We start from the raw sequence: 16,288 nt of genomic DNA, 5'->3' as shown, positions 1-16,288 counted from the left end.
ATAACTGTAGTATTTTATCCAGACATAAAGAAAAATAAAATTATATTGTCAGGATGAAGATCAACATGTTAAGTGAAAAAGTCTGTTCCACAAAGACAAGTATGTTTTCTTTCATATAAGGAAGGGAAGGAACAGAGATGAATATACAAGATACATAGACAGAAAATAAAAGTGACAAGTGTAAATCCTGATTAATACTATGTTAAATGTATACTAATACCATAACTTAAAGAGAGACTATGTCAAGAGTAGAGGAGGAACAATAGGAGGAGAACATTTTGAAGAAGAGAAAGGAAGGGGACCAAGAAGCAAAGACTTAACTAAGGGACAGGTTCATATTCAGTCACCAGGAGGAAAAAAGAAGGAAGTTAAGAGAATGTTTCACCAATGGAACCAGTATTTATCCCTGGTGCACAAATGGACTTTGGGAGCCCATTCCCTATGGAGGGATACTATTTCAGCCTAGATACACAGAGGAGGGCCTAGGCCCTCCCCCAAATGATATGACAGACTTTGATGATCCCTCATGTAAGGCCTCACTATCCTTGGGGAGTGGGAGGGGTTGGGTTGGGGGAGGTCCGTGGGGGGCATGGGAAGATGGGAGGGAGACAGACTGGGGGAATGGATATGTAAAATAAGAGTTATTCTAAATAAAAAATATAAAAAAGAGAAAATGTTTTACAAGATGGAGCTGCATCTTAGGGATAGAGTATCTGCCTCACATACCCAAGGGTTTGAGTTACATTCCCAACATTAAAAAACAAACAAACAGGAGGCCTAGGCAATCTATGGGGTCTTGGGTAGTAGATCAGTATTTATCCCTGCATACAAATGGATTTTGGGTGCCCATCCCACAAAGAGGGATGATCTCTCAGCCTGGACTCTTGGGGAAGGGCCTAGGCACTGTCCTGGATGAAACTGACAGACTCTGGAGATCCCTCATGGAGAGCCTCACCCTCCCTAGGGAACAGAGTGGGGACTGGGTGGACTGGGGGAGCGGGGTAAGAGGGGAGGGCGAGGGAGCTGGGATTGACATGGGAAGCAAGTTTGATTCTAATTTAAATTTAAAAAAATATGTTTGAAAAAAAATGAAAACTGTCTTTCTGAAAAGAGACAAAACCTGCAAATACTAAAGGGAATTGAATATAAAAAAATAAAAATGCAGGGTTGGAGAGATAGCTTGGAGTTTAAGAGCACTGACTTCTCTTCCAGAGGACCTAGGTTTGATGCCCAGCACCTACGTGGCAGCTAACAACCAGCTGCAATTCTGGTTCCAAGGGATCTGACACCCTTTTCTGCCCTCCTTAGGCAGGACACACCTGTAGTGCACAGGGTTATATGTTGTAAAACATACACACACATATAAAATAACAAAAATGCTTGCGAAGGGAAGATTAGTAAGACAGGAATATAAAAAGTGGGCAAGGAAAAGAACAAACAGGAGTTCAAAAATATCTATTTTAAAGAAATATGCTAAAAAGCTAACATGAAGTGATATTTGGCAAAACATAATTTATAATTATTATAAAATGTTTAACAATGTAGTGACCACACATGTATAAGTAGCATTGTGTGGTGTAGTGACTTTTCAGCAGTACTGCTTGGGCATAAATTCTGTCCATGCTCCCATAGATGGCCCTACACTAAGACACATACATTCAACACTAATTGTAATCAGTGGGTAATAAAGAAAAAGAGAAAGTATGACCTTGGGAGGGTGACATAAAAAATATGGGAGAAGTTGGAAGGAGGAAAGGAATGGATATCATCCAAATACATTGTATCCATGCATGAAATTCTTGATAGACACATAAGATAGAAATTTGAAACCATTTGTTTGGGGGATGCACAGATGCTTAGCAGTTAGTAGTGCTTCCTGAGCTGGGTTGTGGTGCTGTATACCTGTAAGCCCACCAGTTGGGAGGCAGAGACATGAAGATATTTTCAAGCTTGAGGCCAACCTGGTTCACATAAGCGAGTTCTGTGCCGGCCAAGGCTATAAAGCGAGACTCTGTCTCACTAATGCTAAGGAGCTCCAAACAAACCTGTCTGTATAGAGTGAGCACTAGGTAAGTCATGGTAAGACCTTGTCTCAAAATCTAAAAATAAAAAATAAAGGGCCAATGGCCTGACTCCTCCAGTAAAAGTGACTGCTGCACAAACCTGATGACCCAAGTTCATTCCCTGGATTCCACACTGGAAAGAGAGAACCAACTCCCAAAAGTTTTCCTCTGACCACACTCACGCTGTAACACAAGCATACCCACACTTACACACACACACACACACACACACACATTTACACAGTTGTGTGGTGGGTACATATACTCACATGCATATGTATGCAACCACAAATAATTTAAAATTAAAGAAATAAAAATGTAAAAATAGAACAGATAAAAAGGAGTGATTCCTGTTCTTCAGGAGGACCCAACTTTGGTTCTCATCGTCTATATCCATCTGGCAGCTCACAACTACCTAGAACCCCAGCATTTGTTTTTAAAAATTTACACAACTAAAAAGAACAGGAAAGCAGGTATTGGAAAATAAAAAAGATGTGAGAAGCCATGCAGGTAGTAGGAAATGTGAGAAAAAACAATTCACACTATGGAGCCCATGAAAGAGTCAGATACTGATAACAGCAGGTTTTCTATGAGTAATGGGAAGAGGTGAGAAGTGACTGAAGGAAGAGAATTTTGTAAAAACTTTTTGAGAAGTAGATACTTCTATCACCTCCCTCCCTCAGAGAAGATACCTGGAGGCTTCTTCTCTGGGCTGGAGGACACAAGACATGGCAAAGGAACTGGCTACTATACTCAGAAGTATTTAAGGAGTCAAATGCACACTAAATTTTGCAGGTTTAAACACTATTTTTTCTCCCACATGCATATAACAGAGAGAGAGAGAGAGAGAGAGAGAGAGAGAGAGAGAGAGAGAGAGAGAGAGAGGGAGGGAGAGAGAGAGGGAGGGAGAGAGAGAGGGAGGGAGAGAGAGGGGGAGGGAGAGAGAGAGGGGAGGGAGGGAGAGAGGGAGGGAGAGAGAGAGGGAGGGAGAGAGAGGGGGGAGGGAGAGAGGGGGAGGGGGAGAGAGAGGGAGGGGGAGAGAGGGAGAGAGGGAGGGAGGGAGAGAGAGGGAGAGAGGGAGAGGGAGGGAGGGAGAGAGAGAGGGAGAGAGAGAGAGGGAGAGAGAGAGAAAGGGAGAGAGAGAGAGAGAGAGAGAGGGAGGGAGAGAGAGAGGGAGGGAGAGAGAGAGGGAGGGAGAGAGAGGGGGGAGGGAGAGAGGGGGAGGGGGAGAGAGGGAGAGAGGGAGGGAGGGAGAGAGAGGGAGAGAGGGAGAGGGAGGGAGGGAGAGAGAGAGGGAGAGAGAGAGAGGGAGAGAGAGAGAAAGGGAGAGAGAGAGAGAGGGAGAGAGAGAGAGAGGGAGAGAGAGAGAGAGAGTGTGTGTCTGGTCAACCTACAGTGAAGCTCCGAGATTTCATATGTCTTACATATAGATGGTATATAGATGGTGCTTATTATTTTATTCCCACACATTTATCTGGGTCTCCTTATGTAGCTCAGCCTGGCCTAGAACTCCTTATAATAGATTATGCTGGCCTCAAACTTGGGGTGATCCTCCTGTCTCAGCTGCCCAAGTGCTGGGATTGTGGCATGCACCACCATGCCTGAATATTGCCCCACACACATAATATTCCCCCACACACATAAATATCAGCCGTTGTCAGTTCTTTGAAGAAGACATGAAAAATAGAAGCTAAAAACAACTCTCAAAATGGGAAAGTAAACTTAAAAGAAATGATACTATCCATCAAAAAGGAATATGTAGTTAGCTCATTAATATCTTAACCCATGAGACACAGACAAGAGGTTTTAGTGTGTGTGAGAGAGAAATGTCCCCTGTAGGATGAGGTGTTTTCACACTTGGTCCCCAATTGTTGGTGATGTCTGGGGATGTTATAGCACTTTTAAGAGGTATGGCCTTGCTACAATGCATGCCACTGGAGAGTGCTTTGAGAATTTATCACCTTAGACCACTTCCAGTTTGTTCTCTCTGTGCTTTTGTGCTTTTGGTTGAAGACGTGATCCCTCAGAGTCCTGTTCATGCACCTGTTTCCATTCCTTCTTATCACTGTGGACTTCCCCTGGGGGGGACCATAAACAAAAAGAAAACAAAAGCAAACAAAACCCTGTCCTTTCTATAAGTTACCTTGTTCATGCTGTTTTATGACAGCAACAGAAAAGTAACAAAATATACATGCTAAGCAATTTCTATGTCAGTAGTACACCTCTCTGTCCACAGCAAGCTATATTTTAAAGGAATAGTCAGATAACAAAAGATGCCCAGTGTGGTGATGCACACATATAATTTCAGTCCTTGGAAAACTGAGACAGGAAGACTGACTCAAGTTTGAGCCTGACCAGGGTAGCATAGCCAGCAAAAAATAAAGACATTTTTAAAAATCAATGGTGATAATGCAAAAGAAACAGTAAAACTTCAAACTCAAGAAAGCAGAAAAAAGCTGGGTGGGGTGCTTCAAATCTCAGTACTTGGGAGACAGAGGCAGGGGTTGCTACAAACATGAGACCAATCGGACATACAGAGCAACTTCCAGCCCAGCAAGGACCATACAGCAGTAAGACCCTGTCTCAACAAAACAAAATGAAATTCAAATCAGCCTGGGGAAAGATCCCAATAGAAAAGTTCCTTCTTTGCATGTGCAAGGCTTTGGTTTTAATCCCTAGTGAGTGCTGCAACAAAATAAAAGTAATATAACTCATACAAAACAAAACAGGAAATATCCTTGTTCACATCTTTTGCTATACAAAAGACAAGCACTACAAGAAACGATCATAATTTCTATGTCAGAGAAAGTACTTATATACATAAAACCTCTAAAATTTTGACAAGAAGGAAACAAAGTAGGACTGGATGTGGATATCAATTATTAGAGTACTTGCCTAGCAAGCACAAAAGCCTTTTTGAGTCCCAGCACTGCATAAAGCCTAGTGTGCTAGTGAATACCTGTAACCCTAGCACTTGGGAAGTGAAGGCAGAAGCGCAAGAAATTCAAGGTCATCCTTGGATACATGGCAAGTTCAAGGCTAGCCTGGGTGACAAGAGACCATACCTCAGGGGAAAAAAGGTAAATAACAGAAAAGAGAAAACAAAAGAAACTAGTAGACTGGCATGATGGCACATGCATTAGGGGGCGGTCTCAGGTAGGGTTTCTATTGTGAAGAGACACCACGACAAGGCAACTCTTATAAAGGAAAACATTTAATTGGAATGGCTTACAGTTCACAGGTTCAATCCATTACCAGCATAGCAGGAAACATGGCAGTGTGCAGGCAGACATGGTGCTGGAGAAGGAGCTCAGAATAATATATTTGATACAAAGGAAACATAAGCAACTGTCTTTCTTACACTGGGTGTAGCATGAGCATGAGACCTCAAAGTCGGCCTCCACAGTGACACACTTCCTCCAGCAACGTCACACCTACTCCAACAAGGCCACTACCTAATATTGCCATTCCCTATGGTCCAAGTATTTAAAAACATGAGTCTATGGGGGCCATTCCCATTCTAACCACCACAGGGACTAAGAATGGAAGATTATAGGCAAGGAGTAGAGACAAGGACCAATTAACAGTCAGTAAAGATTTGGGCCTGGGAGATGGCTCATGGATAAAGGCACTTTCTTTGAAGTCTGGCAGCCTGAGTTTGATCCAGAACTCACATGATGGAAGGATAGAACTAGTCCCTGCCTATTGTCTTCCGACCTCCACATGCTTACCCTTGAACACACGAAAGAAAGAAAAAAACATAAAATCACACACACACACACACACACACACACACACACACACACAGACACACACACATACATACCTACTTGTAATGAAGTTTAAAAACAAGTAAAGGTTTAAATAGACATTTCACATGCCTAGCATGTGTAGTGTTCTGGGTAGCACTAGAAGTGAGAGGGGAAAAGGGAAGAAAAGGGAGAGAAGGATGAAAAGAAGGAGGAATGGAGGGAAAGTGATTTTCTTAGGAATAGAAAGGAAGATCTGAGTCATTTATGAGCAAGAAAAAGAATGGCTTCAGGAAGAGGTAAAATATATGTCCAAGAGAAGAACCACAACTGATTGAGCCAGGCTGTAAAAGAAATGAGAAGGAACAGAAAGGATCACAGTAACGGTAAAGTATCCTTCAAATCATAGTTTAAGTGTTATTGCCTTTGTAAAGCCTTCCCGGGTGTGCCAAACTAAAGCAGCCTTTTCCTCCACTGTACCTCCACTACGTTTAAGACATACTCTTGTAACCCCTAGTCTTTGTCACCAAGTAGAATTGTTACCAGTCACTATCTTACAGACCTTTTCATTCCCTTCTCCTATCTCAACAATTCATTAGTTTCTAAATTATCTAAAAGCAGAATTTCAAGATCATTTTCTAGTTATTTCATACAAGATGCTTACTAAATATGGTAAAACAGTAGCAACAACAAAATTCCTGCAGGAGTAAAGATCAATGAATAATGATCTGGTATGGTGACTGATTCTTTTCGTAAAGCATTTATTTTTATATGTGTTTGCATGGATGAACACCTGACATGCATATACATGCCACAGCACACATGTGGAAATCAGAAAACGAACGTGCAGGAGTTGGTTCTCCGTCATGTGGGTTCCTGGACTGGAACTCAAGTTGTCAGGCGTGGTTGGCAGCAAGCATTACTACCTGCTTAGCCATTTTCCTAGACCCCAGAAACTGTGTGTGCATGTGTTATCCCTAGGATTACAATTACATATACTGGCATTTGCATTGGCACTTTGTTACCAAAACTATTCGGTTTCAGATTCATCTGAGACTTGAACCTAAAGTGAAATATATCTGAAAAATTGTCAAGGGCATGTCTTTCCTACATAAATGCATTCAACCCTTCAGCTTGGAAAAGACCACCTATGCTGAATCAAGTGTATATTACAGAAAACCAAATGACTCTATTCAAGAAGCATGGAAGCAATTCATTTTGCTAATTTAAGTCAGTTAAAAATTCTGAGGACTATAGATCTGATGTGCAATTTTATGACATTTAAAGTTGCAATGATATTAACATTTTGAGTTTAGAGTAAACAAGCTCCATATAGATGAAAATGAGTATCCATCTACTGAAGGCATTACTGAAGCATATTGTCTATGGTACTATACTAAGTCATAGCATTATTACAGTGTTTGCTGTCATTCTACCACTAGTCAGAACATACTTCACTCCTATCTGCTCTATACTAGTTTCAGTATAGGAGCTCTTCCTCTGTTGCAAACATACCTGTATCTTTAAAGACAAGTTTTCTTTAAGTAAATAGGAATTATAGAACCATAATACAATTAAGACATAACCCAATACTATTTTCCTTACAAATAAAAGATCATCTTTGAGAAACACATCAAGGATTTTTTTCCTTGGCATTAAGAACATGATGTGCACTAAATTTTGTTCTCTAAATCATATGTTAAAGTAAGTCCTAACCATGTGGAGAAAGGGGAACACTCTTCCACTGCTGGTGGGAGTGCCAACTCCTACAGCCACAATGGAAATCAGTATGAAGATTCCTCAGAAAAATGGGAATCAGTCTACCACAAGATCCAGCAATTCCACTCTTAGGCATATACCCAAAAGATGCACATTCACACAACAAGGACATCTGTTCCATTATATTCATAGCAGCATTATTTGTAATAGCCAGAACCTGGAAGCAACCTAGATGCCCCTCAACTGAAGAGTGGATAGAGAAAATGTGGTACATTTACACAGTGGAGTACTATTCAGCGGGAAAAAAAAACAATGGAATCTTGAAATTTTCAGGCAAATGAACGGCACTAGAAGAAACCATCCTGAGTGAGGTAACCCAGTCACAAAAAAGAGAAACATGGTATATATTTACTCATATATGGATTTTAGGCAATCTATGGATGCTTGGGCATTTATCCCTGGCATACAAGTGGATTTAGGGTGCCCATCCCACAATGAGGGATGCTGTCTCAGCCTGGACTCTTGGGGGAGCGCCTAGGCACTGTCCTGGATGAAATGACAGACTCTGGAGATCCCCCATGGAGGACCTCACCCTCCATTGGGATCAGAGTGGGGATTGGGAGGGGCTGGGGAGGCCTATTGGGGGGGCAGGGGAGGAAGGGAGGGAGAGGTAGCTGGGATTGACATGTGAAGCAAGCTTGTTTCTAATTTAAATAAAAAAATAAGTCCTAACCACCAACCTTCTATTTGTAGATGGGCCCTTTGAGACATAATTGGGTTTAGATATGGTAGTGACTGGAACTCCAGGAGATTAGCACCATGAGCTTAAAAGAAGAGACCTCATAGAACAGCCCCGCTTCCTTCCCCTCCCCTAATCTTCTTTCCTAATCTCTCTGACTTGGGGAAAATTGGCTACTTGAAAGCCAGAAAGACAGCACTCAGTAGAACACAACTACACCAGAACTCTCGGGCTCGTTTGCCTGCAGAACTGTGTAAAGTGTATCTCTGTTTCTCAAATTATCCTGTTTATGGTATTTTATTGTGGTAGCCCAAACTAAGCCAAAAACTTCATGAAATATCGAGGCAAAATTCTAACAATCTCCAACTTTATCAGTGAAGTACTATGAGAAAAGAACTGGCTAATAAAGACATAAAGGAACACTCAACTACACACACACAGAGTCATTAAGAGACTCAACTATTCTCACAGCCACTCCATAGTTGAAACCCCACTTCCATATTTACTATGAATGTACCTACAACTGTCACTAATTATGCTGCAGTGACAAGGAGAGACAGGAAAAATAATCACTGAAGGCAGCAACAGGGAGAACAACCAAGTGTCATGTATAAATTGTTATTACAGTGTGATGTGTAATGCAAGATGCTTAACTATGATAAGCATTGACAGACTCTGCTTCAAAAACCAATATCAAAATGGGACATGTAACGGTACAATTGCCATCTCTTTGTACTAGAGTGAAAAAGTAAAAGAAAGAATGCAGACACAAAAGTAAGGGAATACGATAGCTACAGAAAAACGTAGCAGTCATTCAACTCCCTCCTAGTCTTCATTATAACATACATTTTTTCCAAGATGAAACCTAAGAAAGAACCTAATTGTACATAGAGAAGAGAATATGAGATACTAACCCAGGAAACAGCAGTGTCATCAACAAAAAATGCATCTTCCACTTTCCACCCTTAAATGCTGAGGAAGTAAAAAACAGAATAGTTACTGAAATGTCTTGATTTAGACCATTTTACAAATACTGTAGTGTAGCCTGGTGATGGTGGCACATGCCTTTAATACCAGCACTCAAGAGACAGAGGCAGGTGGATCTCTATGAGTTAGAGGCCAGCCTTGTTTGTCTACATACCTGACTCAAAAAATTAAAATTAAATAAAAAATTACTCTAGTGTAACTGGTACATTACAATTGTACTGTAGTGTAATCAGTACGGAATTACAATTGAGTATGTCAGCTGAAAATCCTTGTAATTTTTCTAATCTTTTTCTTGAAGTCCTTTTAATTTCTACATTTAATATATACTAACTTTCCAGAGTAATAACAGTAGTAATGCTTACTCTTGTACAATTTGGCAGCCACATATCCAGCAGGGATTCCCAGTAAGAACCACAGCACAACAGCATAGTTCACTAAATCAGTTGGATCAACAGGGGTAAGAAAACCAAGGCCAACCAGAACTGAAGGCAGAAAAACAAAATGGGAGCTGCATGAGAATAACCTCTAGATTATTTAGGAATTTAAATATGCCCCATTAACAAATTATGGGAAAAACACAAGGAAATGTTTTAAGGGAAGTACCAAAATCACATTGCAAACAAATCTACTTCTATGACAATTTCTTAAGTGGAAAGATTTTTTAGTTAAAGGTATTTGGAAGTTTTATATTTGAATTAGTCTTTAATTTCATTACATCAAAATCATGCACTGTTTCCCCTTCCCATAATCCAACAGTCATCCCAAGAATAGCAAATTATTTTTCCCTCAAAAATTTCTTTTCTCAGCCAGGAGGTGGTGGCACATGCCTTTAGTCTCTGAACTCTAGTGGCAGAGGCAGGTGGATCTCTATGAGTTTGTGGTCAGCCTAGTGTACAGAGTGAGCTATAATACAGTCAGGACTGTTACACAGAGAAACTCTGTCTCAAAAAACAAACAAAAATAATCTCTTTTCTCTGTATTTTATCAAAATGAGGAATAAAAAAAGTTCAAAGTGAGGGAGTTTTAGGAGGAAAAAGTGCCTTCCAATTGGACTTTTAAAATTATCATTGACCTTTGAAACATTGAATAAGCCATTTTCTGTGCAATTTTGTCTATTAAGTCATTGCCCTGGCTATCAAACAGTGACAAGCTCCATTTTGAGCTCATAAATTAAGACAACATATGTTCATAGGTCACTGTTAGACTAACTACTAAGGATGCAGTTCCAGAGCTGGGTGTGGTAGCACACACCTGGAATTCCAGAATTTGGGAAGTAAAGGCAAGGGGATCAGAACAGAGCCTTGGCCATATAGAGACATCTAGACCAGTGAGTGCTGCATAAGACTCTGCCTCAAAAAACAAACAAAACAAAAAAAGAAGCCTGCAGATTATAGCTCAGTATTGCACTTGCCTAGAAGGCACTAAGCCCTGAACTTAAAGATCTGTACTTGTAGACTGAGGCCATAGTTCTATCTGCAAAGTGCTTACCTTGCAAGTACAAAGACCCAAGTTCAATACCAAGAATCTGTGCTAAAATATCTGGACATGAGCTGGGAGAGATGGTTCAGCGGTTAAGAGCACTGGCTGCTCTTCCAAAGGACCCAGGTTCAATTCCCAGTACATACATGGCAGCTTGCATATATCTGTAACTGTAATTGCAGGGCTTCTGATACCCTCACACAGACATACATGCAGGCAGAACACCAATGAACATAAAATAAAAATAAATTACTTTTTAAAAAGGCAGGCCGTGGTGGTGTATGCCTTTAATCCCAGCACTTGGGAGGCAGAGGTGGGTAGATCTTTATGAGCTCAAGGTAAGTCTAGTCTACAGAGTAAGTTCCAGGACAGCCAAGGCTACACGGAGAAACCCTGTCTCAAAAAAAAAATATTGCACATTGTATTGTGGTACACTTCTAATCCCAGCTCTTAAAAGGTAGACAGATGGTTCTCTGGGGCTTATTGGCTGGTCAGCCTACTTTAGTTAGAAAGTTCCAGGCCAGTGAAAAACCCTGTCTTAAGAAAAAAAAAAAACAGATCAAAACCTTGCACTTAAGCTTGTCATGGTATTTCAAAATGTTAGCCTTTGTTTTGGGTGTTCCCTCAGTCCACTGAAAATATTCTACTTGTACCAATATTCAATAATGCATCTACCTTATAAGGTAAGACGTATGTGTGGAGTTTTTATTTTTTGTTTGTTTTATTTTGTTTGTTTGTAGACGGGGACTCACTATGGAGTTCCGACTGTCCTAGAACTCACTCTATAAACCAGGCTAGCCTGAAACTCACAAAGATCTGCCTGTCTCTGCCTCCTGAGTACTGGGGTTAAAGTCACATGCCACCACTCCCGGTGTGCTGAAGCTTTAAACAAATGATTTAGAACTTACATAGGAACATTCTCAAACTCACATGCATAATTCAAAAAGACAGGAATATAAGTACTAAAAGACATAAATTCTCTTAAAATTGAAGCTATGTTTTTCAAAATCATTTTGTACTTATGAAACAAAACTTAACACATGTCAGCAGTTCTTTACAAATGTTAAAGCTATACTTGAATGTACTCACTTAAAGAAAAAAATGTCATTATGAAAATTTGTGTTCCTTGACCAAGAAAGACTGACAGCAACATCCTATGTTCTGGGAGCCTGAATACACTCTTATAAATCATCAGCCATCCAAACTGCCTCCGTTCATATTCCTGCATGTGAGAAATTCTTTAATAAACATGTAAGTAAATATGACAAGTTATATAAAATGGAATTTTCCACTGAAGAGAAAATAACTGGAAAGCAGTGTCTATGGATTCAGCATGTTTCTGGATGCTATGTAAGCCTGCTACATGAATAAATCACTCTCTTAAATTATGTTTTACATTAGAGGGGGTTGTTAATTATATAAAGCACACAGTTTTCTGTATTTTGTCAAAGAAAGAAAAATTATTTAACCTAAGGAACTCAACAGACTCATAGGAATTTAAAATTCATCAATATGTAAACATTTACAAGAACCAAAACAGTAAGTATAGTACAAAATAAATTATACTTTGTAACATTTGGTATTTATATCTCATGTTTGAAGGCAATTAAGAGTTTCTTAAAATAATATTTTTAGTCATCAGAAACACATACAAAATATAACCAAAGTTGATGGCAAACAAGTGTCTAAATAAAGTTACAATGTTAAACAAACCTATACAACTCTATACTTTCTGACTATATAATTTAGTGGTTCTCAGCCTGTGGGTTGCAATCCCTTCAAAATCAAAGGGCACTTTCACAGGGACCATTGGAAAACACAGATATTTACATTATGATTTATAACAGTACCAAAATTATAGTTATGAAGTAGCTGTGAAAATAATATTATGGTTGGGAGTCACTACAACAGAAGGAACTGTATTAAAGGGTCATAGTATTAGAAAGGTTGAGAACCACTAGCATAATGTACAAAATTGCTAGACAGCAGTGAAGTGTTATAGTCAAGGCACTATACTTGAAGTAAAAATTCAATAACTGACAACTAAGCAAAATATATATCAAATTGAATCAAAATATCCAGTTTTACTTACGGAAAGCCTTATACGATTACATTTGGAAATATCTCTACAGATGCTCTTTAAAATGACGATAATCACCAGTCCACACAAGGCAAGTACCACAAAAAAAGAGTTTATAAGTCTAGAAATTTTCAGAAAGAAAAAAAGTTAGAGTTGGCAAAGTGACTCAGCAGGCAAATGTGCCTGCCACCAAGACTGAGCCTGGGTTTGATCCCTGGGACCCATATAGTTGAAGGAGAGAACTGACTCCTTCAAGATGTCCCCTGAGTTCTCTGTCTCTGTCTCTGTCTTTCTCTGTCTCTGTCTCTGTCTCTCTCTCTTCTCTCTCCCTCCCTCGTTTTCTCCCCCCTCCCTCCTTTCCCCTCTCTCTGTGTATCTCCCACTCAACACGCACACTACACAAACAAATAAAAATAAATGCCTGTGATGGTCTGAATGAGACCGGCCCCTGAAGACAAATATATTTGAATGTGTCTTAGTTGAATGTGTGCTCAGTCCTTAGTTGGTGGAAGGATTAGGAAGGAGGTGTGACCTTGTTAGAGGACGTGTATCACTGGGGATAGCCTTTGAAATTTCAAAAGTCCATGCCAGGCCCAGTTGCCCCCTATCAGCCTCCAACTTGCTGATAAGGTCTAAGCTGATCCAGTGCCATGTCTATCTGCCCACCATGATGGTCATGGACTAACTTCTGAAACTGGAAGCAAGGCCCCAATTAAATGCTTGGTTTATAAGTTGCCTTGGTCAGAGTGTGTCTTCACAGCAATAGAAAAGAAACTAAGACAAGTGCAATAAAAAATGCAAAGAAAAATGTTAAATTTCTTTTTTATTTTTGATTTATTTGTTTTGTGGGTTTTTTAGAAGTTGAATTTTAAATTTATTTTTCAGGTATATAATGAAATTTTAACATGTTCATCCCATTACACTCTGTTTCCCTTCTACTTTCACTGATCCTCCTTCTCTTTCTACATAGTTTCTCTTTTACATTTATTTGTTTGTTTGTTCATTAATTTGTTCATTCATTTGTGAATTTCATGTTGCTTATAGGATCCAGGGTAAGGGATACAGAGACCTGGGAGTATGGTCTCCTTACCGTTGGCTACACACTGAAAAAAAAATGTCTCTCCTTCCCCAGCAACCATTAATTGCCTACAGAGACGCATGGAAGGGCAGGGCTCCATGAGCTATCACTATTTGCCAATAGATGGTGGTAGGTGTGGGGGGGGGGGTCTGCTCATGAGCCCTTCCCTGCCTGTGACAAGATGTTGGCAGGCCCAGTTGTATGAGGGACTTGTGACAGTAATCAAAATTGATTTCAAATTGTTTAATTGAACATTAAATAGAAAATATGTGAGCTATAAAGAAAGACATACCAAATTATCACTCAACTATCTATTTCTAACGTTAAATTTAAACCAAATACTAAATGCAACCAGGACAGACATATTTGTACACTCCTGTGGTTCCAACATATAGAAGGCTAAGACAGAGAGAATCACAAGTTTGAGACCAGCCTGGGCATGCTTGTGAAGTGCTAGATTTGTAGGCATGACTCACCACACTTGGCTTTATTTTTTAAATTTTTTCAGTTGTTTCTTGATTTTTTTGTTTTTAAGATTTATTTTTCATTTTACATACCAACCCCAGTTCCCTCTCCCTCCCCTTGTACAACCTCCTCTGTCCTCCCCCCCCCCCAGCTTCCTGCCTCCATCCACTCCTCAGAGGTGGTAAAGCCTTACTCAAAGAAGTCTGGCATGCCAAGTTGAGTCAGGAACAAGCTGCTCCCCACTCCCTGTGTCAAGGCTGAGCAAGGTATCCCAGAATTTCAGAATTTTTTAAAAGGTCAGGACATCAAGATGCCTCAGTGGGTAAAGACTCTTGCTGTGAAGGCTTGAGACCCAAATTAGATCCCTACAACCCCATGCTGAAACAAAGAGCTGACTCTCACAAGTTGCCCACTGATACCCACATGCATGCATGCTAACTAAATGATTTTTTATTTTTTGTTAAACTGGGGTTGATGGAGTCCTCCTGCCTCCCTGTTCCCTGCCCAATTTCCTCCCCTATGTCCCCCACCACTTTCTTTCCCAGCTTCATGTGATCTTTTTCTTTAATGCCACAGAGTCCACTCAGTGCTGCCTATATGTACATCTACCAGAGCACTGGCAGTCTCTCTAAAGAAAACTGACTCTGCCTCCCTCAGGAGCCACTAATCTCAATAGCTCCTCAAAAAGAGGGAGTCTCTCCCTCATCTGTGCTGGCTTGATCTCCTGCAGGAATTTCGGCAAAACTAATAAAGAATTAAAACAATCTATCACCAAGCAGAAATAAGAGGTAAAATCGGGATCACAAACTTCGTTTTGAAGCATGGCACTGTAAGCTAAAGTCCAGGAGTTACAGGCTTACTGACGTTTTAGCCAATAGACTTTCATATTTGTGAGAGTCAGAGCAAAAACTCCAATGACTCCCTATCTATTAACTATTACTGCTTCAAAAATTAAAACTTTTTTTAAATCCTAAAATCAAAACCAATGTCTTCTGCCATCTCAATCACCAGCCAAATCTACACATGATTTAAAAATTACTGGTTAATAAAAAGGCTAGCCCTATTTTACTGAGATACCAAAAGGAATAACAGTAAAATATGTATGGTTCACAACAGTTATTGTATATTTCAAATTCAGGAGATGATTTTGAATGCTTTCAAGAAAATAAAGCAACATGTATCTGAAGTAAGAAGTATTCCAATTACCACACTGTACATGCACTTAAATGTCACACTGTTCTTGTAAATAAGTATAATTACTATGTGTAGATTTAAAATAAAACATATAAGCCAGGAACAGTGATACAGGTCTATGATTTCAGTATGCAGGAGGGTTGAAACTTTCAAGACCAGCTTACACTACACAGTGAGACACTATCTCAAAAGAAGACAGGCATGGATATGCATACCTGTAACCCCAGCATTTGTGGGTAGAAGCAAGATTGCAAGTTCAAAGACAGTCTAATCTAAGAGATTCAGTCTATTAGAAAGCAGAAAATCTCCCTGTGTCTCTGTCTCTGTATGTCTCTTTCTGTCTCTCTCTCTCTGAATCTCTCTGTGTGTCTCTGTCTCTCTCTCTCTCTTTGTGTGTGTGTGTGTGTGTGTGTGTGTGTGTGTGAAAATAAAGCATAATAAATAAATCTTTTTTCAAGGAGACTTCTGGGTATGTGATTTCTAAACAAAAGATACTTCTAGAAGTGTACTGTTTGGTAGAGGAAGGTAAAGAATATGACTAAAGATAAAACCATATTCATTCTCTCTCTCCCTCAGTCACTTTCTCCTATAACAGGAAGTATCTTGCTTTGAAGCTCACGCTGATCTCAAAACCATGAGCCAACTGCCTTAGTGCTAGGATCTCAATGTGTGCAACCATTCTCAGGTTAAGAGGCTAGTCTCCTTTTAAAGGCAATGAGGACATGAGAAGAATCA

General features: G+C 39.9%; 1 protein-coding gene across 1 annotated transcript in view; it reads right to left on the bottom strand.

Moving 5' to 3' along the window:
* The window catches only part of LOC101835978 (transmembrane 9 superfamily member 2-like), a 56,759-nt gene that overhangs the window by 16,016 nt on the left and 24,455 nt on the right, over positions 1–16,288 (bottom strand). The window contains exons 9-12 of the mRNA XM_040743911.1: positions 12,829–12,937; positions 11,826–11,958; positions 9,620–9,739; positions 9,185–9,242 (exon numbers count right to left, since the gene is read on the bottom strand). Coding sequence (XP_040599845.1) covers positions 9,185–9,242; positions 9,620–9,739; positions 11,826–11,958; positions 12,829–12,937 — 420 coding nt within the window. The remainder of the gene's footprint in view (positions 1–9,184; positions 9,243–9,619; positions 9,740–11,825; positions 11,959–12,828; positions 12,938–16,288) is intronic.

Source organism: Mesocricetus auratus, unplaced genomic scaffold, assembly GCF_017639785.1.
Source record: "Mesocricetus auratus isolate SY011 unplaced genomic scaffold, BCM_Maur_2.0 Super-Scaffold_100003, whole genome shotgun sequence".
Taxonomy (NCBI): Eukaryota; Metazoa; Chordata; class Mammalia; order Rodentia; family Cricetidae; genus Mesocricetus; species Mesocricetus auratus.
Note: the sequence above shows the minus strand (reverse complement) of the source record. Positions and strands in the feature narration are given on the sequence as shown.